Raw genomic sequence first — 27,781 nt, 5'->3', positions numbered from 1 at the left:
CTTCTGATACCATGACAGTGCTCTCTAGTCCTCTGTATCCATACCGAAATGTTTTAAAATGGAGGATAAATCCAATTTTTTACAGATTTACCAGTTAGTCTATTTAGGTATTTGGTAAAAATTAAATACTTCAGTAAGGGTGATGAGACACAGAGAAAATCAGATTACTGATAGATAAAAATTTTTAAAAACCCCAAACCCACAAAAGAAGTGTATGACAACTGATGAAATATGGTGACAATCCACAGCATCAATATAACAGAAGTTTTGTTCAATACAGAAACAGTTTCCAAGTGCTCCCCTTTCTCCTTCCAAATAATAAGCTTATTTGAAAATAAGAGGATAATTCAAAGCAGCATTTGAAGGTTCTCATTCTTTATACTAAAGGCCTGTCTGTAAGTATTTTGCTAGACCACAACTTTGCAAGACTATTTTATCATCACACCACATAAAAGATACCAAAATCTTCAGGAAACAACTTCTATCAACAAAGAACATTCAGAATCACAAAATTTGTTCATCATGTGATGTCTTTTAGGACAACACAACATCCTGTTCCCTCCCCAAAAGTTATATTTACTTTTTGGTTTAGATCATATGTACACTAGTATAAGGAAGAATAAATATGTACCATATTTGAAGCAGACAAGGGAAGCTATCTTAACACATAGGAGCTGTTCAGCTTGACAAGTCAGATTTTGCTAAAATTCCATTGCAAAGTAATTGTAATATATGGACTATACTGTGAAACAATTATAACCTCTACAAATCTGGTATTTGAGATTGGATATAAATAGATTTATATATTGAACTACATGGATTTCATTTTCCACTTTTCTTTGTACTAAATATAGTACCACAAGACAACAAAAATTAAATGAAAAAACCACTGTCCTCTAACAAATATATATACACACATCTTTTAAACAGCCTATAATAACTAGAAAGCAAAAAGCCCAAAGCCCAGGCACACACTAAAAATTACCTTAAAGCATCATCCAGCAACTCTTAGATTCAATGTAATATAAATTCACATCATATTAGCATTGCACAAATTCCCCATTCTTCTGGCTTCAAAGGGTTACAGACAAAAAAGGCAAGAGAGAAGAAGCCTGGAGTTAAGATAGCAGTCCTCCAAGCACAACAGCATGGAAATACAAACCACACCATGTGTATTGCCATTAATGTTACACACTGTAAGCCATTTTAGGCTAGCAGCTAGTTACATTCTGCCAAGTTACTGTCCCTAGGTGAAGAAATGAATGAAGCAGCACTTGGAGACAACTCTGCTTATTTCAGAAGAGCAAACAGCAACTCCTATTTTTCAGGACTTGAACAATCAAACAACAGGAAGCTTGTTTACCGTCCCAGTCAGCACCCAAAACCTCCTTGGTCTTTGGATACCTACCACCCTTCCCACCCTGTGGAGGGTGGTACTTGTTTCTATCTTTACTTTTGTCCTTACCTGCCTGCCCTACTACCTGCTCCTGCCTATGCAAAACCATGAGCGCAGAAACGCAGCTCTGTAAACAGCAGCTTGTCAAAGAAAAATGCAACCTCCAAACAGACTTCCATACAGCTTGTATTAAAGATGGCAATTAGCACACTGCAGGAGTTGCTGGCTTTTTTTTTTTCTTCTCTTACCCTGAGGAAAGGATACACCAGCCTGCTTCTTTGCTAATTCGCCAAACTTAATTCCATCCTACCCATCCAAAGGGCTGCTTCTCTTCCTGAAGTTTTATGGAACTTCTCCAAGGAACCACAACAGACTTCCCCTCCCCAATCATCTGCTTCCTCACCTTTGGACATCAGATGCCTTCTTTTAAAAGAACACTTACTTGTACAACCTAAGAACATCAACAGAAGCTTTTTCCAGACCTTAAGCTAAAAGTTTCCCAGAAAGCACCTGTGTTACTTCCATGTTCTACAAAGTACTACTGCCTTTCAGCAGAATTGATACAATTTTAGTTTAACCTAAATATAAAGATGTATCTTAGTTTCTAGTACTGATGAATGAATGTTGGCACTGTTTCCTAAAATGTAACTATCTGGACACAAGCAGTTCAATAAATCTTTGTTTTTCTTCTTGAGTCAGTATACTTAAGCAAACAGTAGTAGCAGCTTTGGAACTCTCCAGAATCTGGAGAGCCTACAGAAACCAGTCAGAAATACACTTTGCTTGTATTTTTAATGATTCACTAATGGAAAAAATTTGCTTCAAGAAAGTTTTACAGAATCTGCTGTCTCATGGTGGTTGATTGCCCGTTCAATTCCAAACCTGGTCTTCTGAAACTGTTACTTGAGATCTGACACTTTCTAGCTCCAAACTGAAAAGCAACACTTGGCTCTAGTAACTTACAATACCCTGAATTGTCAAATTCCCTCTTTCTCTAATAAATTTATTGTCTCTTCATGTAGAAAGAATCAGCTTTCTTTATTGTCTGACACCTTTTAAAATCCAAGATAGGTTTCTCCAACAGTCTTCATAAGTAGAAATTTGTGATAGAGTAAGTCTCTTAACCCAGTTACAATCTTCCACGGTTTGTATTTCTGAATAAAGCTTCAAACAGGTTTTTTTGCCCTATGTTAACTCTCCCTCCCACCTTTCCCCCACCACTGATGCGGCTTTCCTCACTCGGGGCTGGGATGGGACAGGAACTCCCACAAGGAGGGAGGTTGAAGCTGTGACCTCCAGCAACAGGAAGGGGGCTCTCTTTTTCCATCGGTACCTATTTGTGTACTGAAAAGGCAAACAGCCCAGGAACAGGTTCTATCAGGTTTGGCACATACGCCATGGATCACAGCAAAGGCAATAGGTGACAGTAACTGCAGTCTCCCATGGGGCTATTGCCCAGCAGCTAGACTGGCTGTCACAGAAGTTCAGCTCTTGCTCCAGTCCAAACCCACAATGTTACAGAGAAACTCTTATGGCTTATCCGGCTGTTGAAAATATCATCTGTTACCCATCTGCCTGGCCACCATGATACAGCCAGAAGTGATCATCAGCAGACCAGAACTGCAGGAGCACTAGGGCAATGCTGAGCAACACCAGGTGCCAATGTAATAAATAACCGATCCCAGGTGTTGATCCAAGGTGAAGGCTTTCCTAGGGCAAACAAACATCCTGTGGGATCAACAAGTGACTACATGGCTGCAGGCAGGGCTTCAGTTCTTATGACATTAGAATCCTTTATGAAACAGAGTGCTGGACAAAGACAGGATCTGTTTGTTAATGTAAATCATCATTGCCAACAGGCTTGCTTCATAATGAGGTCTTCAAATTATGTTTGTCAGGAAAGTGGAGACTGAAGCCTAGAAAAGAAGAGAATGGCAGAGAGGGCAAATGCACACAAGGACTTTACAGCCCTCCTGAAGAAGTGGCATAAGCAGGGACATACCTAAAGTAGCTGTATATGAACCCACTCAGCAGAGGAAGCAAGCACCAGCAATACACCAGAGCACGTAACAATCTTACTGGTGAGACAATTCACACAACTGCAGTGGATGGACGCTGGCTTTTAAGAAAGAGGAAGTGAGAGAGTCAAGGAGAGCGCTTAGATTTTAACTTTAAGTGGAGCCTTAGTGTGGAATGGGCTACAGGACAGTTAAAAGTCTACAGGTCAGGTAGAACTCAGGTGAACATCATAGTGAGCATCTGTTACAGACTATGCCGACCATAAATCAGGAGTAAGTAGATAAAGTCTATAAAAACCAAAAACACCCCCCAAAAATCATGACCAAAAAAAAAAAAAAAAAAAAAAGAAAAGGCTGTACAATCACCAACACATATGCTGGAAATACAACATGCCATTGCACAAGCGACTCAGGGGATTCTGTGGTGTCTGGAGGACAAACCTGCCTAAGGTGATGGACAAGCTCAATAGGGGAGGCACTACTATTCATCATTAACTAAGAGATAATCAGCGATATAACAGTTAACAGTGGTCCTGGCCACTGCAGCCATGAGATGGAATGCAGGATCCCAAGGGAAGTGAGGAGCTTGCATAGCTGAGTAATTTTCTGTGGGCTTAGTAGTCACTGATTTGCATCCCTCCCCCAAGATAGGGGGAGCACAGTGGAACTAGAAATGAGATGCTGTACTGTCTTGTCTAAACCAGAGAAGTCTCATATGGGCCTATGAGACTTCTATGGCAAGGTTTTTATTGAGTTATCCTACTAACTATTTCATAAAGTCAAAGAAATTGCAAAGTGAAGGGCAATTACCACTACTGAGTGATCCAAAAAAATAGTACTTTGTAAATCAATTCCGGTATGATGTCTCTACCAGTTTACTCAGATTTAAAACAGGATCATAAAGTCCAAACGAAGCCTTCAGACTGTCTTCACAACTTTTTATTTAAAATCTTAAAGAGAAGCTACCTTTCAGCTGCTCACAAAGCTTAAATCATGAAGTTCTCCATAATGTTTTATCACCATAAACTACTTAGAATCTGAAACATCCTGAAGCCTATATATTACGCATTAGAGAGTGCCACATATGAACAGTGCAGGCTGTAAAATATATATATACAGGGACTCTTCCTCATGACCAGACACAGCCTGTCTTCATCCTGCTCCTCAGCAGCAGCTGCATGGCTGTGAATTAGAACAGCCTTCTGCATTCAGAAACTCAGAAGTAGTCATGCAGTCCCTGCAACTGTGGAAGCAATGGATAGTCTATGCTGCACTAACCCTAGAGAAAATCACAAAGTGAAGATTTACAGAAATTTTAATGCAAAGTTAGTCTACATTAATTTTGGACAGATATAGTAATTGAACAGTTATACAATACAAATTGAGGTTGGACAGGTTTATCTACACATTGGATAAGGTTTTTCCAAAAGCTTTATATCCATAATTTCTGAGAGGAAACAGTTACTTTAGGCTTGGAGTTGAATTCAACATCCATCTCCTTCCATCCCCACATCCTCTAAGTGAACAGAGACTGCAAGTATGTTTTCAAAAACTTGAATGACTCAGACTACATGTTAGAAAAATAGCTAAAACAAGAATGAATATCATGTAATAAATGGAAGCTGATATTTGACTACCACTTTCAAATGTACCACTTGGTGGGTCTGAAGATAGGAGTAGTACTTACTCTACATTTGGGAAAGGGAACAGGGAAATATGCAGAGGTTGTATTAAAAAGTTTTTGATAGGTTTGGTGCACTCTGCACCACATTAATTTCTTGATTCCTCTAACCTTGTATATTTTCTTTCCCCTTTGTCTTTTTGTTTCTTTACTAGTCTTTTTTCTCTTCCCCTTTCCACATTTCTGATAAGTAATCCAAATCTAGAGCTTTAGCTACAAGGCTTTTTCTTTTTTTAAGCCTATATTTGGGATATTTTTACTAAAATGTAACCATTTTTAGTTAAAACATTAACAGAGCATTTTTATTTGTTCTTCTACTCAGCACTAGAATACAATAATACTAAATCTCAAGAGGTGCCTTACAAAACTTGTACAAACTATAATAATGACACTAATGACCCCCTAATAATGACACTAAGCCACCCAAAAAAACCTTTTGTTTGTACTTGCTTTCCCCTCCTCTGATCTGCTGCAGCTTTTCCAGTTTAGGAAAGTATAAGCTTTTTATCAGTTCATCTGCTTAAAGATAAAAGTGCAAATACTTCTAAACAAATTCACTTCTGGTTTGATATTTTTCTAAGCCATAAAGACGGTTTTATTCATACCTCTGGATGCACACCAGAAACAGCAGATGAATGCACCCTTACAGGGATAGAAAAAAATTTAAATGAAAGAGGGAGATGCTTATCAAGATTGCTCATCTGATTCATAGTTACTGCTCTACTTTTCATCTGATGTGAAAGGTTACCCTTCAGACGAGATCCTACTGTCCTCTCTACATTGCTCTACGTGTTGAGGAATTTGGAAGATTCTGGGTGCATGCAAATTAAGTTCTGCTTCCTCCCTTCTTGTCCAGCATATCATCAGCTGGGCACAGGGTAAGACTGCTGCACACTGCTTTGAAGGACAGGGCATGCATGTGTATTTGAACTCCAATGAAACGAGACTTTCAGCTTTAAGCACTACGGCCTCTGGAGGCCCTGTAGGAAAAAAAGAACCTCGAGGCTCTGTAAAACATAATTTTGTTAACCCACCTAAGAAAGTCAGTAGCAGTATATGTTGAAATCTTCACAAGTTTTGTGTGCTTAAAAGTTTACTTCCACCACCCTTCATTTTGTGGCTTACTACACCATGAATCACATCTGAATTATGGCAGTTAAAGTTGTTTTATTGAAGCCCAAAACACTTGTTATTTAGCTTCTTACATAAAATCAGGCCTCATCCCTGTTAAGTAACAAACATCAGCAAGGAAGATTCATGTATCCTCCTTATTTTTTGAAATTAATAGTCTCAGCAGAGAAAACAAAAGTTAAAGAAAAAAAATTGCCCATTTTAAGCAGTGTGGAGTTTAGCCCATTAATGTTGCTTTTTAAATCAAAACTAATGTGAAAGTAGGTTCAGAACTGCTGATTTCAATTCTTAAAAGGTTGCAGAATTTAATAAATGGTCTTTAAAACATAATTAGGAAAATCCAAAGAATAAGATTACATTTAATGAGATTGAGCACGGTACTGCCACACACAGCATTAAAATTAAACTACCTTCTTTTATTTTTTGGTGTGGTAACAGCTACTGTTACTTTACCCAGTTGTTAAGGGGACCTGGTAACAACTCACGAGTTCAGCTTCCATTTCTGCATTTGCTTCTAAACACATATAGCTGACATATGAATTCTGATCCCATTCTGAAGTCATACAACCTATATTTTGAGCTGGTATTTCTTGATCGATGAGGACTATTACATAATTTGTATGAGGAGTCTCAGAATCTAAAATCACATTGGAAAGAAATTATGGACAGGTAAGGACTGAAAAACAGATCCTGCACACTGGCTTACGCCCCAGCCCACAAGCCAACCTCCTCCATTACCTGCCCCCTTCACCCCATACACCCTTTAATTTAAGCAGCAGTAGCTTCATGCCAAGGTATAACACACAAAGTTCTGAGTTAAAACTCACTGACATAACTGACATTACCATGAGAAAAATAAATTGGATTTTCCCCCACTCTCCTTGTAACATTGCCCTGTTTCATGCACCTGAAAAGTGATTCCTTTTGAAAGCAGCTCGTAATTCAAAATAGTACTATATCTAAATAAACTTCAATTCTTCTCCTCATTCTGAACATTTTCATGACTGCATTATTTAGCTTGTCCCAGTACAGGAGTATATCTGGGGGAAGTTTTGTGGTTTGTCTTACGAAGACCACTACCTTTAATTGAAACAATCATACCACAGACAGAATTCCGCTTCATTGGTTTTGTCAAATATTAGAAGTGCCTTTAATTTTTTTTCTTTTTAAATGTACCCCAAGCAGACAAAGCACCAGTTGCAGCTTCCCTGAAAGAAAATCTCTCACTTTTCTTTGAATTTTCCCTCAATAGTTCTTCAATATTTACGGATAAATATTATTTATCATTAATACAGGTACAAGAGTAGGAAGCAGTATTTTGTTTTGGCTTACTTGAAGTCATCTGCCTTTCTTACAAGTTCTGTTTCATAGCAAAGGGACTTGGATCTCATGTTCAGTCATCTTTTAGCTTCTAAACATGTTAACTTACAGCCTTCTGAAGTACACACCTATATTTTCCAGGTGCAGCTTGCCCACCTGGAAGTTGTCCACCATTATTTGCCACTACAGAAGGCAACAGGTTTACCTGCAAAATGGTTATCTGCTCCAAACTCTTGCACCTTTTTTGCTTCCAACTGACAGGAAAATAAAATTAATTAAATCAGAAACTCAAACCCTTCAAGAGTATGTGTTTATTACTCAGCCATCATCAAGTTCCTTTGATATATCATGTAGAAAATATTTTATGAGCTTTCTATAGCTCTAATTCAAAATTTTGACAAAAACAAAATAATTACATCAATTTTTTTATTATACCTAGTTACCTTTATCCCACCATTAGGATATAAGCAGAAATTCCCTTATAACTTGTTCAAGGAGAATACTCTGTAGAGAAGAGAGTTATTTTAATATTTTATAGAAGTGAAGCAGTATGTTTAACAGACAGAGAAATTAAAATTAAGCATTAACATCTGTGTCAGTTGCTTTTGCCTCTCCTTTCCTTCAACAGGTCAGCAGCTGTCCTTTTTGCCCACTGTTCTCCCCTAACCATAGAAGGATTAATAATTTTAGTCTTGCTTATATATTGACATAAATCTCAAAGTCACAGGGTTTTTGTTGTGGCTTGTTTTAATTTGGTTCTACTTATATATTTGTTTTAAAATCTACTACTACAACAGTCTGGAAAGGATTGACTATTGCATAAAACAATTGAAGAACTAAGATCAAAAAAAAAAGGAAAAAAAAAACCCCAAAAATACAAACACACAAACCAATAATCAAAGACTCAAACACCTTTTTGCCATTTATACAAATGGCAAGAAAAAACAAAAAAAGCAACTTGCTAGACAGAATATTCAAGACAGAAAGCATGACAACAGAAGCAAAAATTATTATGTCTTTATTAAAACATTTTATTTTTCCTGTTTGTAACATCACTACAGAATATCTATTCTTAAAATAAATTATTTGATAAAGTGTTGGACAGATTATCAGGTAAAAAGCAACCCATTTTTCTTGCAGAAAAATTCTTGAGGCTTAATTTAGGACAGATATTGCACAGGAATGGAGCAGGGCAGGGGCTTCTGTTGAATATGTTGTCCAGCTTGAATCCCATTTCTTGCTTAGAGCACTAAAAAAGTTCTCTTATAATAGGAAGTCCTAACATTTAACTTAAAACACTCATTTTCTTTACCATATTGATTCAGTTCCCTGAGCAAACAGGAACCAACATACCAGAGATTCCAAAATGAAAGGGAGGAAATCCTCTATTTAGACTCCAATACAAATTCCAAACCATAGCTAAAATGATGCTTTTCCTTCTCTGCAAATCTTGACTCTAAGAACTAATGCAGCTGAGGACACTGCTGCTGCCAGCAAGACAGGGTGACCAAAACTTGAAATGAGACTACAGAGCCACGCCAGTTCTAACTGCTTACTTTTCACTTAGCAAAAGTCCTTGGTTTCAACTCTGTGCTGTGCTTTATTGAGGGGGATGAAGACAGTGATGAAATATCGTTTCAGAAAAATACCACATACATCAAAAGAACTCCCTGTAACACGAAGCAGTTGCAAGCATTAAGCTGAATACAAAGGAGACTGACATTGGCCATACCTCAGAGGCAGAACAAAAAGAGGAAATGTCCTGCCTCCCCCCCCAATTGTTCATAATTTTAAAGAAAAGGGTGGCAGCCAACGGGGTGGGAGGGGGAAGTTTTTGTAGGTTAAATAAAGACTGCAATTAGCATCAACTTAGAGTTCAGGTATTTATAAACCACAGCAAGAAAAATGAGGTTCAACAAAAAGAGAAGCAGTTCCATTCTCCCAAGTAATCTTCTATGCCTATGTGTCCTTGCAGACTTGTAAACAGGGGAGCCCGACATGACACCTTTTACTGTACCTTCAGACATTGCCAAGGTTAAACGTAGATTTAATTTCTAATTTAGCAGCCAGATATTCTGAGAGACTTGTGTTATTTATAATTCAAAAGGCATAAGGAAGACACTTCAGAAGTGACTGTGCTGCTCTGTGGATAGGGAGAGAGAAAATGCTTCCAAGTGACAGTTACTAAAACTTAATTTCTGTTCTCTCTAAAAACTCTCTTTGAACAGTAATCTAATCCCAGCTGCTGCACTGGGACATTTAAATATGGAATTTGTGTGATCATTGGTGTTCAGTCTGAAGCTTATCCTGCCTTTCTTTTTCCAAGACCCTACATCAGAGCTCGCTAGATACCAACTGTTACCCAGAACAGTGCTGGCAATGATTTGATCAGTTCATAGCTTGTATCCTTAGAGAAGGAAATTTAGAGGGAGGAAGAGACTGTAAAAGATTACATCCAGCTTGGAAAAATGCTCACGATTTCCTCATTTGGTATCAATTTAAGTCTTTTACAACATGAGGAGAACAATGCCCAAGAGTAAGACATAGAAACAACTGTCACTTTCAGAAAACCATGTGCCTAAAGCATGTGTCTGTTTCTTAATAATAATTTTAAGATTTACAGGAGGACTAAAAAGTTTGGCTATTTTACCAAATAAGTTTAGAATTGTTAGACAAATTCTTTTCTGCTCCTTGAAGGCCTAGTCAGCTGTTCACTAAACCACAGAAAAAAGTCAAGTCCACAGCGAGTCCGTAACAATGAATAGGTCACAACATTGTTTTACTACTATGCAGTACCACACATCCAACCAGCATCTGGGAGAAAGTCTAGGAGTCAACTAACAAATAAACAGGTCTTGCACGCTTCCTGGATTATAAGAACCAAACAACATTGGGCTTTCCACTAAGAAAAGCTTTTAGAAAACAGTTATCAGAAAACCCCAGTACAATGAGTCAAAAAAAAAGGAAAAAAACTCAACCAAACCCTCCCCCAAAAAACAAACAAAAAAATCAGAACATTCTAGCCTGATGGGCTTTTGAGAAACTGAAATTTAGGATTCTGTGTTACACCACGTGTCTACTGCAAGCTAATGAAGTTACAAGCCTTCAGAGCATTCCATGAAACTGCTGCCTGACACTAAGTTTTACAAGGAAGAGAAATTTCAGAAAAGATTCAGTTTCAAGGGAATTTTCAGGTTTCTTTTCAATTATAATTTCTGTGTCACTCAAACAACCTGTCTGTTTCCCACAAATAGCTTTGAAATTGTGAACTGGAAAAAAGTCATTCATCTCTCCCAGCAGATTCATCTTCTTCCTCTTCAGAAACCATTTGTTACTGAGCAACTATTTTTTATTATTTACAAAGTTTTAAATTGACTGAAATCCTGCAACTAGACTGCACTGAAATCAATTGACGCTTTTCTTACCTGCTGAAGCTCCAGAAGGAATGGCTTCTTGTACCAAGCTACCAAACTAACACAGTGAGTGAATTATCAACTCTATAAATCTCAGTGTCGAATTCTTCAAAATCTTTATTTTCAAACATATCGTTAACACAAATGTTGAAACCAGATCATTAAAAAACATTCTAGTAATCCCCGAAGTATCACACTGTTAGCATGAAATTATTGGAATATACCTTTTTAATAGTAGTTAATTTCTTAAACTTGTCTTAAACTCACTTTTCTGCATTTTATAATACCTATGCCATGTATTTTCACCTTTAATTTACAGCTTATTTTTACAAATACCTAGTTAAAAAATAATAAACCAGCAATCTCCCCCAAGCCCCTCTAATAGCCACCATTTTTAACTCCAGGCAGAATCTGCCTTTTCAAATTAGACAAAATTTAGAGCCAGCAACATGTTAACAAGCAACCGACTTCTAGCTATTTAAAAACTTCACTTCAAATAAAAAATTTTAACTATGCTTACTTTCTCTAAAAAATATGTTCTGGTGCTCAAAGCTGAAACTCAAGACACTCCTGTAAGAGCTAAACTGTGATTTCAAACCAGTTCTTAAACATCCTCAGTAAATAGAAGAAAAGATGTCATTGCTCAAGGCACGTAGGCAGTGTATCCCAGCTTACAGGTCATGGACAACCAACCTGGAATCTGCATCATTCAAGTCAACATCTGCTGGACTTGCAGAATACACTGAAATGAATAGACAGAACTTTTCAACTGTTTAACTTTTGATTGAGAAGGCTGAATATGTTCATTTTCCCCTGGAGATCATAAAAGCAGAAATACAGAAATAAATACTTTAAACGCAAATTTTAGGTTCACATTGGGCATTTTCATTACATAAAAGGTGTCACGTGTAAGAAGAGAACAGGAAAAAGTCTCTGGAATTTGCTTTTAGTATTTGACACAATTCAAAAGCTTAAGCAGGTGTGACTGGGGTTTCAGATTTTTGGTTTTTATTTTTTTGGTCTGGCTTTTTTTTTCTTTAAGTAATTAGGATGCATCTGTAAAAACTTTTTATAAACTTCCTCCCAATCACTAAATGGCACAAGATAAAGGAGAAAATGGTAAGTTTCAAAGTGTGGGACTTGAACCCATCTGCAGTGGAACAGAATTCATATAGCACTGAAATTCAACCATATACTAAATATGAGAATTTACTGGGAGATTTTTGTAACAGTTTTGTATTAAATTTCTGATTAGACCCTATAAAATTCACATTACTAACAACTATCCAACCTGAGCTGGGGAGCAGGGAGACCATCACAAAGGAAAACCAGATACCTAGTGGCAAGATTCTGAATACTTGAATCAGGTTGGGAACAGACAAGAGCTCTTACACAAGGCAGATGGGTTTAAACAGTTGCTATCCTGTCTTAGCAACACTCTGCTCCTTCCATATTCCAGCACTGTCTTCTCCTTAGCAAAAGCAAATATTCAATATATCCAAGCAGTAATTCTCACTACTAAATTTGTCAGTCTGCTTTAAAAACAAAGACATACCTCTTTACTTTATACTATGCAAAAAAGGAAAAAAGTGGACATCCCTGTTTTATTCCTTAAAAAACCAACTCAGCAAAAATTCTGCATTAAGATCTAGCAGCTGAAAAAAAACACACCAAAAACATTCAAATCAGTTGGTTTGGGGTTCACTTATTTTCTCCATAAGAAACATAAACTATAAGATAAATAGAAAAGGCAGAATCTTTAGCAGAGTTCATTATTCCACTCACAGTTTAGTGAGTTTCTTTGACCCAAGGCAGCCATAACCCATTGCTTCCCACAAGTCTCAAGCAAGACAAAGCAAGAAACTTCAGTATTTTGAGCCGATCTGTAAGTAAAGCACTTTTCCCTCTTAATGAAACAATTTGGAAAGACAACTGCAACCACTTAGGGAAGCTAAGTGAACTGCAAGGTCAAGAATACATTAATAGGATTTCTTAAATGAAAGGTGTGATCACAGTCGGCATTTCCAGCAAGAGGGAAACTTCTCCAGGAAACAGATCAATCTCAGTACCAGCATTCTGGAAAACAGTATATAAGTCACTTATCTGGTAAGAAATTTCTTACATCAGTCTCATAGGTCAAGATCACTCATATCTCTCACACAAAGAGCAAAAAAACCATTTATTACTTATCAGAAAGGTTGAGAATGAAAGAGGAGAGAATGCCTGATTGCCACTTGAGATGCTGAATGCATGAAGCTGTCAAGTATCCAGTTTGCAAATACCCTGAATGCCACTTAACCAGGTCAGTTAAAGGCAGGTGGAGAAGGGCAGCACCACACAGAGCAAAGGAGAGTTACAGCTCTTCAAACACACCATCCAAATCACTACCAAGTAACTGCTCTCACAAACACCAGTAGAAGAGGCTGTTTTGGCTCTTCAAGCTGGTGGCTGAATGAGGCAGACAAGGGGAGTGATTCGATCCCTCAGTCTGAAAAGATGTCAGGATCTCCTCAGACAACATGAAGGAGTGGGAAATTACTTCAAGTTACATCAAGTAGCAGCTGTCAAACCACTACTGTATGTGACAAGCCTGGAGTAAAGGCCTCAGAAAGCCAGCTGTGGGCCAGCAAAACCCCTTCCTGAACCACTGGACAAGTATTCTTAAAGTCACCAATTAAGGGAAACATGCACCAAGTATTACCACAGACTTCAATAACCTAAATTCATAATGCAACTTTCCTGAGGTCATACTACAGTGTGTTTCTCTCACACCTTTTTCTCCTGAAGTGTAGCACTGCAGGAAGCATTGACCACTTAAATAAGAAATCTATGATACATTAAATTTTCAGTTCACTCTTTGAAGGTTTGTGGATTGCTTGCCAGAGGTGACACCAGTAATTTAGACATGACTGATTTACTGACAAACACTTGCTCAAAAACTCTGCTATTTTAAGACTTACTAAGCAGTTTATCTCTGATATGAATTATCCAGTGAAACACTGATGTTTTGTGGAGAAAGTATAGCTTTAAGAAAAAGCTCTGTTCTGTGCAAGTGACATAGAGAGGTACAAAGGAGCCAGGGCTCACCTACCATTGCTTCTGAGGGCTGTGCACAAAGCTGATCTAGGGTGAGTACTGAAGTACAGTTTTTCACATGTGCACAGTTGAGCACCAAGCTCAGAGCCCTCTGGAAAATTCCAATATTCCAAGATAAGAAAAGACACCACAAGTTCCAAATGGACCATCTTCTTATTAAATCCTATTTCACTAGGGTAGAACCCATTTGTTCAGCAGTCAGTAGACTTCAAAAAGGATGCAGATAGGAAATAAAGGTACTTTCTAATATATTCTAACCAGCCTGATGGTCTTGTTGAAGAAATTCTTTCTGAGAAGGTATAATACCTGACATTTCAAAAGGCAGGTCAATATGAGTTTAAGGGAAGGCTTGTTGTTGCTGTTTAAAAAGCAGTAAGGGATTAATGCAAACTGCAGTAAGGCACCTAAGAAAAACGAGAAAGGCTAAAAATCAAGAGCCACCTCACATTTCTGAGGTCCTTAGAGAGCTGTGAGTGCTTGGTGACATGGAACAGGAGTGCATGTTTTTGGACACCACTAGAGCAGACTGGTATTAAGTGCTTATGGCATATACATCAGTTAGAGTTAAGACAGATGTGATGTCATGGTTTAACCAATTTAAACATCAATTGGCATCTCAAGACAAAATTTTGTCAAGCATGCAAGGTATTGTGCATGTAAAACAGGCACAGAACTGACAAAAAATGGGGAAGACAAGAACAAGTAATGCTGAACGAGATGGTCTAGTCTCAAGAAAACAATTTCCTTATGATTAAGTTTTACCTTGCTAATACATTTAATCAACAATTAAAAGAAGCACTCAAGTACACTGGAAGTTCTGACTCACTGCATCAGCAGAGAGTATGATGCAGGCCTCAAAGATAAATGACATTTCATTCCACATCTAATTAAATGACATGCAGGAACGCACCTGCAATGAAGCAAAGAACCCAATAAGAGCTGCACAGTTGAAATTACTTTCACCAAAGGATCTCACTTCCTGACAGATCACAGGACACCTATAACTGAACATGATTTAGGCATCAACAGAAAGGGGTGTGGCAGGACTTCAATCAGGACAGCTTTGAAACTCTCTAAATATCACAGGAAGATCTCGAGCTCAAAAGCCACAAGAGAGTGGAACACACAGCAGGTGGCAAAATTGCCAAGTAAACAGGAGCCATAGAACAGGCTTGGAAGGGACCTTAAAGCTCCTCTAGTTCCAGCCCCCTGCTGTGGGTAGGGACACCTTTCAAAATGGCAGAAGTGAGTTTATAAACGTTATTTCCCCAACAGCCATTGTACTGTATCACTTTCAAGTTTGTTTTTAGTCAAATACTACTCATGACAGTTGAAAGATGGGAAGAAGGACAGAGATGGTCCAGCAACAATAAGAAAATTGAAGGCGCACGTAGCAGAATCACAGGTAACTCCACAATCACTGCATTACTTAGCTGATAGCACAGTAAACTTTTGAAACAGCTTGTCACAGTCAGCACTCAAGCCCATACACAGAACAGTCTGAGGCAGCAGTAAAACCCACATCCTATTTTTCTTCCCCCTCATCAGTGGCTAACACCAGAATGACCTACATCTGAACTAAGGTCACAAAACAGTAGCCATTTGGTAATCCTCCCCCATTTTCAGATTAGGGGGTTTAATAGCTACACTTAAGTGAAGTCAGATCTTCTCATTTAGCTGGGCCTTGCTGTGGCATACTCTGTTTTTTGAGCCAAACTGCCAGCTGTAATCACAAGCAGGGCTCCTTTAAAGTAGTCTTCTATAATCTACATTATATATGGCAGTAATACTAATTCCTTGTTAATCAAAAGATGTCCAGCAGTTTTACAGCAGTAGCATTTTAACCTGGCATTACTGAATGGTACAGTGCTTTTCAAATTGACAATAAAACTTTTAAATAAGATACACAAAGCTTTTTAACAACAGTTATGAAGAGGAGGAGCATATTCAACCCTAGATTAATTACACTGCCCTCTGACTTATTGGTGGCTCATCAGATTAGAAATGCACTAAAACTAGTTTATAAAGTTAAATATTCCCTAAAATTCCATGAAAGTGGAATTACGACAGTGAGAACTATCATTCACATGTAAAACTAACTAACTAGTCTTTAATTAAGATGATCTGAAGAAGCTGGGAACTGTGGAAGGGGGAAGATAAATACTTAAAATCTGAAAATCTAGCATTTTTAAAATAAACTAGCAACATTTTACAATAAAACACACTGAAAACCAGTAGTTTTTCCCACTGAACAGCACTTTTAACATGAGTAATTAATCCCCAGGTGCCACAAAAGCTAGGATGTCTCATAATTGGATATCAGGACTCTACTAAGTTAAAGAGAAACTGAAAGCAAGGAACATAGTTAAAGAGGTAACAAATTCAGTGAGCTTTCATTTACCAATAAACTTAAAAAAAATAATAAAACAGGAAAAAATTACATTTAGTGATATTTACCCAACTCACACTCCTGCAATACTACACATGCTGCTATGGAGATACAAGCCTGGATGGATGTTGAGAACCAAACACATGAGCAGTAAGTGAGACGCTAGAAGAATTTTGCCAAGAATAGGATGTTTATCTAAGAAGGGGTTAATCCACCTTCTCAAGATACTACACAGGAACCTGGACTGTGCCAGAAGTGGAAACAAAAAAACCCCTGACACGTGGCTCTTTGATCTGCAGAGTGACATGCTGCTGACCACACCCCATAAAAAGGCATTCAGTCTCCACAGCTCAGTGCCTTTCTGCAGATTCAGAGTTCTCTCTTCTTTGCAATGCATCTTCTGTGCCCTTACATGCTCAAACAGATGAGCCACTACCATCCATCTTCCCTACTCTGCCCTCACTTTTTCCTGGTTTCTTTATGCCTGTAGTAAATGGAAGCATAAACTGGTAGATTAGCGGTGGAAAAAGAAGAGATGTATCATATAACTTTATATCCCCAAACAAGGTTGTGTTTGACTTCGATTTTGTTTGGTTTTGTGCTCTGTGGATTTTTTTTCCTAAAGTATGATAGCCAAATTTAGAACACCATCTTACTTTTCAAAGTTTGATACTTTACATGTGAACCACAGCAATTCAGTTCTGTTACAACCTCTATTAACGCTCCAGCTTATCTTATCAAAGTTCCCACCAAGCACATTGAAAAGAGCAAAGTTCAAGAATAACATAAAAGACAGTAGCCCTAACTGGGACAAAGAATTTTAAGTTAATAAAGTCCATAAAGCTCTGCCTGACCTCTACATAAACAGACTGAACTCGAAAGGTTAGAACAACAATTTACTTTGAAGCCCTGATACTTGAGTCATAGTCAAGAAAAAGGGATCCATTGTAACCATCTACTCAAAACACCCATATAATGTAGCTGAAAAATAAAACAGGCAAGGGTGGAAAAAGGAAAGAGGTACTAAATTTTCCCGTTTTAGCTGTAGGCAGTACAAGCCCTAGCTTTTTGAGAGTAGCTGGAATACACTCCTCAACAGCACACCCTGATCTGGTAACTGATGAACACGTACCTATTATTCCTTCCCTCACACAGCAAGGCAGTTCAGGAGACCCAACTAACAGAAAACCAACCCAGAGCAACAACAACAACAAAATTTACAGTAGGCTAACTTAAAACAGAAGGGCAGTTCACTGTTACACCAGACAAGTTCAAATACAAAGGGAGAACAAGCGGAAAGATTTTATTGCTAGTGGTACTGTATTCTCTCTCATCAAATCTTGTTGGTTAGGAACACTCTCCAGCCAACTTACACACTTCAAACACCCAAAAATGTTGATAAAATAATTGGTTACTAAAAACCAGAAGCCTTGTTCTCCCCAGTAAAGCTACTTACACTTAACTCAAGGGAAAAAAAAACCAGGTACACTGTAAACCTGATTGGAAAACTGATCCAAGTTAAACTAGAACTGACCTTTTCTTTCCTCTTCTTCCTCCTGCCACGTTTCTCCTCCTGTTTTCTAGGTTAGTGTTAAGGTAGATTAGTTTTACAGTCTAGTTTGTTCAACTGTTTAATAAATGAATGCTTATACCAGTCAACATAAATCATGAAGGTAGGTACAGTGAGTTCAGAAAGAAAAACAACAATACTGTGTCATGCATCAACAGAAAAAAATATCCCCTGAAAGTTACCAACCTCAAACATTAGAGTGCACAGGTACTAAATGCCAAATCAAGGGAAGAACTGAGAGGGAGTTGCAGTGACTTTATTTGCACTCCATGGTTTTGGTTTACACAAGTTCCAGCTTAGGAAATTCTCAGTGCCTATAAAGTAGAAAATCAGAGTTTAAATTTCTCAGCTCTCTATCAGCACATAAAAAGTAAACAGCTACCATATAAGAACATACAATAAGTTCAAGCTATGCCTAGAAACACTGACAAAGATTACAGTACTTCCTGGAACACTTAAAAATTGAACTGCTTCCACATACCAGTAGCTAGACATAGGGAGCACCAAACACAATCACAGGTTTTATCAACACTACTGAAGATATGTGTATCTGCTTGCATGCCCAGCAATACATTTCTGCTCCATGTGCAAAGAATTCAAACCAAGCATTTCATGCATGCCACACAATCCATGAATTTGTCTATGCAGCAGGAACAGTTTCATCTTTCATAAAAATTATGCTCCACAGATCCTTACAATTGCAGGTTCTCAAGGGATCAGTGAACTAGTACTGCATCTACAGCTAAATACACAGAATTTCCTCCCTCTGCCTTTTCTAGTAAATCTCTGGTTATCATTAATCTAACTTTGCTTGTACTGTTTTCACCACATAGACATTTCTCTCAAGAGTCAATCGTAAGATAGCCCTTCAAAAACATATGACAGCAGTGGGCAATTACTTCTGAGAGAAAAGCTGATGAGTTGAAATGGATTGTGAGACAATACAGAAGAGAAGCTGATTTAACACTGCATATTTGAAACAAAGGTAGTCCAACACAAAACAAATCTCATGTGTTTTCTCTTACTTCAGTCTAAAGACAGTTAATTCAATACATACACTGCAGCAACTTCCAATGACCTATATACACACACTGACCATTTTTTCCTTTTTTGTTAACCTGTTTTATTCAGGGGAAATTAAGGAGGTGTGTTTAGAACTGTGTTCCATCCCTGTCAGCTAAACCAATCCAGTGGTTCCTTTCTGTTATTACCCATGCTGCTTCTGTTGCAAAGGCCCATCCCTATCCTTCTGTTAGCAGCAGGAGCTATCAGATTTTTTTTTTTTTGCAAACCCCCAACTCTGCAACAGCCAGTTGAGCAGATACTGAGTTAAAACAGATCAGATAGGGGTCCAATGAGTGCTGATGCAAGTATGTAAGAGGCATGAACATGTAGTCAGAATTGCAATTACTCCATTCTAGTAACAGTTCCATGGGACTTGACAATGCAAAATGGCACTTTATTGCATTCTTAAACTGTGGTTCACAATAAGTGTTCAATGCTAGTGCCCACTTGCACAGCTGACTCTGTAATACTAGTTTGAGCTATTCCCTTACATGATACCATCTTGCCCTCATTGCATCAAAAACTGCCTGTGAACCCTGTGCTGTGATTGAGATCTAGATTTAATTCCTGTTCTTCTTTCACCATTTGCAGTAACACTGAGATTACTTCCTTGATCTGCTTCACGCTGGAATCACACCAAGGGTTTCACATCACAGCTCAAAGCACAAGAGATCCACAGGAACACCTCACACCAGTATTATATTGGATGATGGCACTATGGCCATAGCAGGCTTGCTGGCTGTTTAAAGGTGCTAGTGTGCACCTTTAGGAGTGCCAAGGAAGCAAAAGAGTTCAAAGCAGGTATCATACTGAAGTCACTATTGCATGTCGTCTGTTAGTGGCCTGACAGTGACAGAGCACTGAGCCACCGTAACTATTATTGGTAGATACACAAGAACATTACAGATAAATACAGTAAAAGAACTGGTTCTTCCACTACTGCAATGGCAACCATAGAAAATTACCTAAAACCATGGTGGCATTATAAAAAAAAATTGACACTATCCTGCTGCAAAGTACTTACAGCCACACGGAAAGTGAGAACACTGCTGCATATTGTGGGAATAAAGATATGAGGTATTTAATGCAGAAGTGTTGCAAGTGTGGGGAGACCAGCAAATAAAGCAGCTATAAAGCTTTTGTTTGGGGGAATTCCTCTCCTTGGAAAGTACACTTTTGAGACAGCTTGTTCAAAAATAGTAAGCTGGAGCAGAAGTTCAAATACTAAAACAAAAAACTGAAAGTCTAGATCTATCAAAACAGAATTAGATGCACTAATGTATCCTAGTTTTGAAGGAAAAAAGGCTGAAAAAATTAACAAGAGTAAAGGAGTATTTGTACGCTAGATTTCACAAGCATACAAAAATGGATTTTCACTTTGATCAAATTTCAGCTTTCATAAGAGAGCAATACCAAGGCTATTTCCTGTCAAATGTGTGCCCTTGAGTTGCAGCAGAGGAACAGTAAAACTTCTGCCCTTCCCCCAGATAGCAATGTATTTTTTTTTTTTAGAAAAAGTAGCAATAATATTTTAATCTTACATTGAAAATGAAAGTTTTACTTAAACACTGCTATATTTTCACAACACACTGCAGGGTCCTAGCAAGATTCCAACATCCATGGCTGGAATTACTTGGCACTTTCCATTAAAAAGTCCCATATTACTGCTCCAAACCTCACCCACAGGTTACTGTGATAACACAACAAAAAGCCCAATCCTGTGCTTGAACCTTTCTTGCATCCCAGCCATTACTTGGTCTCTCCTCTGTGCCTAATCATGAAAGCAATGGGAACTCAAAGTACTTGCCAACACTCTACCTATGAAGTTCAAGTGAAATTGGGCAGTGGGATCAATTACTGCTTGAAAAAACCCGCATAAATCCTGGGTTTTTATGGCTGATCACAAAGCTAGACTTACAGGTCCATACTGCCAAAGCCTCTCAATCCAATGGAACAGAATTAATAAATTCACATGACAAAGTTCTAATCAAAGAGCACCAGAAGAGCATGTTTAATCTTTCTGATATTCACCTCTATAAAATACCTTGCAATTTAAACCACCACAGAACTCAGTTACTGGCCAATTCAGGTACTTAAATGCTGAGCTTTCTGGCACTTTTCTATAAATACACAATTTACAATTAGGGTATTTTGTGTTAGTTATGCCACAAAGACTGTACCTCAGCCAAAACATATCAGGGAGCACTCTTGATAAGTATAAGCAATACCTGTTAGCACATACTATACAGCTGTAAGGACACAACAGAATTGAGATCTCCAGGTGCTTTTTAAGAACATCTAGTTTTGAACTCTGATCAAGTCATGCAAGCTAGGAACACCCAAAAAGCACAAGTCTAAGCATCTTAGGAATGTCAGTGCTCAACATAACACACACAAAGATTTTCAACTGAACAGACATTTTGTACTGAACACCTATTTCAAATTTCCATTAATATATTGCATTCATTTACCATGTGGAGTCTTTTGTACCTTCAAGTATGTTTAGATACCAAATAAACAAATTTTCAGTACAGTTTTATCACTTCTTTTTCTTTTCAAATTCTTTAAGTGTTTGAACATTTTGACGTGAGACTTTAAATCATATTCTGCAGGTCACAAATAAACACATCAGGCTGGCAAACCCCAAGCTTTTACATATATGCATGGGCTTTAGAGCTAAATCTGCAACCAGGCTTTGACCAATTAACAATTCAGCAACTGAGCCCTTCAAGCAGAAGTCCCTATCCATCACTAGCTCTACACTGAATATTATTTCAGCCTCATTGTAGTAAATATGAACAGTGGTCACTGTGAGCCTCAACCACTGTCTTGGAGGTGTTCTCTCTGGCTCAGTTTACCATTTCCATAAAGAAAGTAGATGATGAATCCTTGACAGATAAATTATTTCAGTGTTCAATTAATTATACTACAGAAATGCCAATATCAAATTTAGTATCAATACAGTAAATGACACAATACATCAAAATAAAGTTGTTCGTCCAAAAAGTTCAACAACTGGGGGACTACAGCCTTACCATATTGTTTTTCTCACTTTACTACAAACATGTGATTCTTGAGAAGAGTGCCACATCCATCAAACTCACCACTCCCTCCTCCACCATGCTGCCATTTCAGCCATCAACCCAGCCATTGTTCAGACCTGCCAGGTAACACTAACTTTGTTAGACTCTTCAAATCCTTAGGAATACTTTGGCAAGTGAGAACAATGAACCATTTTTACTTTATTAGTTATTTTTAGCTACTGTAGGAGGTTATTTTACAGAATTTAATGCAACAATTTCAAATAAGGGGAAAAAAAAACCCCACACAAAAAAACCCCAGCCCAAACCTGTTAAGCGTACTCTACCTCCATTATCCTGACTACTCACTTTCTTGCCATTTTGTTTACACTCTCTCTCTGATAAGAGCTGCTCAACAGGCCTGCCAGGTAACAGTTCTTAACTGAGATAGCTCTTGACTAACTATTAAACCATAACCTATGTCCTTTCTCCTTAGCAGTTGCTAATAATTTCAGGGCTCCTTTCTATTCACTGAATTTCTCCTCATGAATATACAAAGAAATCACACCCTTAACTTTTATTCTAAATAAGACAAAGCTGAATGTGAAGCACAACCATCGTGCAATCAGTGTAAAATGTAAGTAATTATATGACAGTTCTGCATTTTGCAATTCTCAGTGAAAGGCCAACCCAAAAGGCAACTCTGAAGTAGTTCCCTAAACCCAGGAGACCTGCCCAGTAGAGGACTCAACTTATTGTATTTCTTTACACTTCTCAGTGCGGGTTGTGCTGTGCAACTGTTTCTCAAACACATCTGGCAGGATACAATCACCACCAGAAGACTTCTTCAGTCATCCACTGTCAGGCAGACTTCTGGGATTTCAGTTTAAACTTCTAAGTGAAATGCCATTAAATAACAGGCAAACACAAAGTGCCACTTGTGAGAGATATCCATCCTCAGATTTAACACCTTATCACAGCATCTATGCAAATAAACTGGCTCTCCTGTATATTCTAATTAAACTGCATTCTTTCTATTAGAAGCATTATATAGCGTAGTACTGTTTAGAAAACGCTGTTTTCTAAACAGTACTATAACTTGGAGGAATAAAAAGACACTGCAAACATACATAGGCATGTTAACATATATACAGGTGTTATAACAGGTGTTTACAAGTGCTCTTGGAGCAACACAGCAAGATCAAGAAGCTTGCACATAACAAGCAGTTATCAGGTTACTGAAAAATGAAAAAAAAAAAAACAGGGATAGTGGATTAGTACTAATTGCCTGTAAATACAGGTATGCCAGCTTGTTAGGTATTCACTTCTTTGCTGTCGTCTCAAGCGCCTGCAGAAACACTGAATGAAGCGCTGCTCACCCTCCCAGCCACACTACATGTGTGTTTCCCCGCTGAGCCATCGGGGAGGATCGGCACCGACTCTAACACTCTTCAAGGATTCTATTTCCCCAAGAAGGGAAAGGACTCTTGAAACAATACAAACAGGCAGTTCCTGGCCTCAGTGTTCACACCCCACCTCCACAAAACAAATACACAAAAAAACCCAACCGAAGCGCCCGCCGCCCCGGGGCGGCACACGTGCCGAATGCCAGCGCTGACAGGGGCCGGGGCCGGGGCCGGGAGGGGAGGCTGCGTTTGCCCGGGCGGAGCGCAGCGGGAGCAGCCCCGGTCCCGGGGCTCCTCCAGGCGGGAACGGCGCCGGTGCCCGCGCGCCCCCGCCAGCCGGACACGCGCGCGGGAGTCACGTGACCAGGGAAACCTCCCGGCACGAGAGCCACCGGGGCAGCCCCGGGGGCGGGAGGGGGGAGAGCTGCCGTCGCCATGACAACTTCCAGGGGGAGGGAAAACTTCAAATCCCAACCGTCAGTGCAGGAGCGGCTCTCTCTTAAAGGCGCACGCACACACAGACACACACACAGAGGCGGGCTCCCTTCCCCCCTCCGCCCCCCAGGCACTGGCGATGGAGGAGGAGAGGAGGGGGGCAGCCACCGGCGCTCACCGCGCGAACGACGAGGAGCCGAGACAAAAGGACCCGAGCCGAGAAAGGGTCTCGGTCGGCGGTGACGGGAGGGACCCAGCGGCCCCAGGCAAAGCCGTAACACCCACCCTCTGCTGCCCGGAGGCGGCTTAGGACCTTCGCTCTCCCCTACAGACCCCGTCTCCGCTCCCACCCTCCAAGAAAGCCGCTGGAGCCTCCATCCCCGCTCTCCCCCCTCCGCCCACTCGACAGATCTAGGCTCGGAGAGCCTCGCCCGCCCCGCTGCCCGTTCCCCTCTCAGACCCCGCTCGCCGCCCCGTCCCCCTCCCCTCGGTCCCCCCCGCTGGAGCCGGGACACGCCGCCGCCGCCCCCTCTCTTACCCACACAGTGCATGAGCCGGTGCCGCCAGGAGTCGAGTTCTCGGCGGACTCCCCTTCGCTCCGCCGTGCAGCGGGGGCTCCGGCACTGGGAGGCGGCGGCAGGAGGAGCGGGAGCCGCGGCGGCCATTCCTTCTGTTCCCTTTTCCATCTGCCTCTGACCTCACGCCCGCTCATTTACATACGAGCGCGCGCTCCCCCGGCTCCTCTCCCTCCCCCCCACCCCCCTTTGCCTCGTCGAGCGCGCGCCCGCGCACCCCCTTCTCCCCCTCAGCATCCGGCGCGGGGAGCGCGCGCGCCGCCTGGCGGGGTGACTGACGCGCGTCCCCGCTCCCCACGGTTCCCCCGCCCCGCCGCCCGCCCTGCCCGGGCCCCGGTTCTCCCCCACAGACCGCGGGCCGGGCCGAGAACCGAAAACCCTTCCCTGCCCGCCACTGTCCCGCTGCCCATCGATTTCCCTCGGCCTACAGCTCCCGCAGGGCAGCGCGCCACCTGCTCCGGCCCGGCCAGGGCAGGCGGCAGCAAGGCACGTCGGGAGCTGTAGTACGTGAGGGAGGGGAGCGGCACCGCCCCCGAAATTTCTCCCCGGGTGGGCAGCGCAGCCGGCCCTGCCAGCGGCCCCACAGCCCCGCGCTTCACAGTGCTGGGCTCAGAACGCCTCAAAAACCGGCGCGGTTCTCGCCTTCATCCCACGGTCTGTCCTGGGCGCTGCTTGGAGCGGGACTCTTGGCTCAGGTGCCTCTTCCAGCCCTTCACCCACACCTGCCCCGGGGCTGCCGCCAGCTCGCTCCCCCCGGCCCTGCCGCCATCGCACGGACCCGGCTGTCACACAGCGCTGTGCCTTACGAGGCAGCTCGCCAGATTCACTCCGTAGGGAGATTTTCAAAGTACTCTGAGAACTGCTGCCCAGTTCAACAGTCTGTTTTCAACGACTTTGCTTTCAGTCCAGTTTTTATGGGGGTGTTAGAGCCGGACAGGGAGGTCTGCTCGGGACTGGGGTCACACAGCGTTTTCTCCCACCACCCCTTTGGAAAAGACTAGCGTGAAAACTAGGAACCAAATCAGTTCAGTATCTGGGAGCACGCCTGAGAAGGCTTACTATCAACCTACAAACTGAAGTCAGATTAAGGTAACTGCAAGAAAGTTAACACACAAACGTCAGATCGCATTACTTGGAGCACTTGACAGCCACTTGGACCGGCGGTAGTGCTGCTCTGCGCAGTCACCCTCGTGGTGTGCCTCCAGCACAAGACACACATCCCTCCGCACCCGTCTGATGTGACAATCGCTACCCGTGCCTTGCAAGAGAGCAATTAGCAGTCTTCATTCCCTAGACAGAAGCATCAAGATCTGCAGTTTTCTCAGATCCTGGTTCGTCTTTGAGTGCCTCCTCCCCCCCCCCCGCCATGTTCTCCTCATACCAGTCTTTGTAAGCAGTGTCACTTCAGCAAGAAATTACATTTTCTGTGCCTGTTTGGAGGTTGTAATAGCATACAGCATTTAATAAGGTCATAGAAAAGACAGGGCACCATTGCTTCTCCCCTTACTCCCCTATGTGGGTTGAAGGTGCAAGGCTGGAAAGAGCCAAATCACTCTATCTATACCAAATTTTTGTCTTGTTTTAGAGTATGAGCAGACTTAACAGCAGCAATACTGTGTGAAAACTTCAGAAGAGCTTCAAGTTTGAACAATGAAGGGGAAATGATTCCCCACTCATTCATCACTCTACAGATCTGTGTAGACACTAAGAAGCAAGGCTGTGCAGGAGTGGAGCCCTGACCACCTTTTAGTGGAGACTATCAGAAGAATGGCAGGACTGGGAGTGCAGGTGTGACGGTAGCCTGTTGCTTCCTCTAACTTTCCATCATGCAGCCAGCAATAAATAAGCAGCAACTTATGAGTCTCCTTCTTCACCTCAGATCTATTGCAAGTACCTTGGGTCTCATACTGCCCTTCCTAACAGCAACAAAAGTTTTCAGTCTTACCTCAAAGAAATAGCAAAACTCAAGGTAGCTCAGAGAAGACAAAACCCACATAAAGTGAAATGTAACCTTTTCAAATTTTCAAATAGTATCCTTCCGGTAACTTTTTTTTTTTTTTTTTTTTTTTTTGCCATAAGACTGGTTAAAAACAAATCTGTCATGAATTGGCTTCTACTGCAAAGCTTACCTGATGGATATTTCCTTCTGAACTTCATAAAGATGTTATTTTTAATGGGTGAAAGACACATTCAGAGATTGCTTGTAGAGGTCCCTGAAGTTCAGTTCTGCTTCTACTGGGACAAACAAAACTCTGGGAACAGATGGCAGATCACATAATTTTTTGTAAAGAAATTTCATAAAAATAAACTTTATCACTTCTGTAAAGCAGGTAATTGAGCTTAGTGAATTCAACACAGAAGAATTTTAAGTGAATGGTGTTCAGCTGAATCCCTGAGCTTATGTGATGTGAATCAGTTTCATAGGGACAAAAATGTCCCACATCTGAAGAATTTTATTTTGAGGTTTCTGTGATTAAATAAAGAATTGGGAAGGAGCTACATCCCCCTCTCATTTTGGGAAATTAACATTATTTTTGTTGCAGTTTCAAGGTTTCTCCTGTTTGAGAGACTTCTCTAGGTGTGAAAAGAAAAAATAACAAAACTGAAAACTTTGGTGGGCAGATTCCAGAGAGGAGGAGAAAAGGAGAAAGAAAGCATTTCTAACTGAATTTTAGTAGTTGTCTAGGTTTTGAACTCTTATTCCTTCTGAAAGTACTGCCTAGAAATGAAATATGCTGCAGAGACCAGTTTTGGACCACTCCCTCCCTTGGAGATGTTTTATTTTTCCAAACAAAACTGAACCAGGTAAGCCAAGGATCCTGCTTCATCAAACCTTCAGGGGTGTTATTTTTACATTAATAGTACTGGTTTTTCTACTCTATGAAAATGACTTTCCAGCCAAGAGATTACTTCTTATGTGGATTTGTACTTGATTTTATAGAAACATTACCAGTTTTCTGAACAAGGGTTGGCTCAAAACTCAAAGGCTGATTGAGGGCAGAAGTTGAAGCAGTGAGGGGTAGTTTCAATTTAGTTAATTTTAGCTGCATGGCCTAGCTAATTTTTATGGGATCTGAGTGCCAGTTACTTAGAAATGGCTCTGGAGACAAAATCCAGTACAATTTTTTTGAAGCTACAAGAATTATTACTGCTGTTCTTCCTGTTTCATCTCATATTAATTTGGGGGTAAAGAGAAATTAAAACACTCAGAGATGCTTACAATTTGATACCACAACCCTCAAAATCTGACATTTTGAATTAATTTT

General features: G+C 40.4%; 1 protein-coding gene across 5 annotated transcripts in view; it reads right to left on the bottom strand.

The window, feature by feature from the left end:
- LCORL (ligand dependent nuclear receptor corepressor like) overlaps window positions 1-24,729 on the bottom strand; it is an 81,920-nt gene extending 57,191 nt beyond the window's left edge. For all 5 annotated transcript variants that reach the window (XM_041402434.1, XM_041402433.1, XM_041402436.1 and 2 more), the window contains exon 1: window positions 24,479-24,729. In XM_041402434.1, coding sequence (XP_041258368.1) covers window positions 24,479-24,626 — 148 coding nt within the window. In that variant the 5' untranslated portion in view covers window positions 24,627-24,729. The remainder of the gene's footprint in view (window positions 1-24,478) is intronic.
- Window positions 24,730-27,781: the final 3,052 nt, after the last annotated feature.

The sequence above is a fragment of the Onychostruthus taczanowskii genome, unplaced genomic scaffold (assembly GCF_017590055.1).
Source record: "Onychostruthus taczanowskii isolate IOZ18803 unplaced genomic scaffold, ASM1759005v1 scaffold2, whole genome shotgun sequence".
Classification (NCBI taxonomy): Eukaryota; Metazoa; Chordata; class Aves; order Passeriformes; family Passeridae; genus Onychostruthus; species Onychostruthus taczanowskii.
The sequence above is the reverse complement of the archived record's forward strand: the minus strand, read 5'-3'. Positions and strand labels throughout refer to the sequence as shown.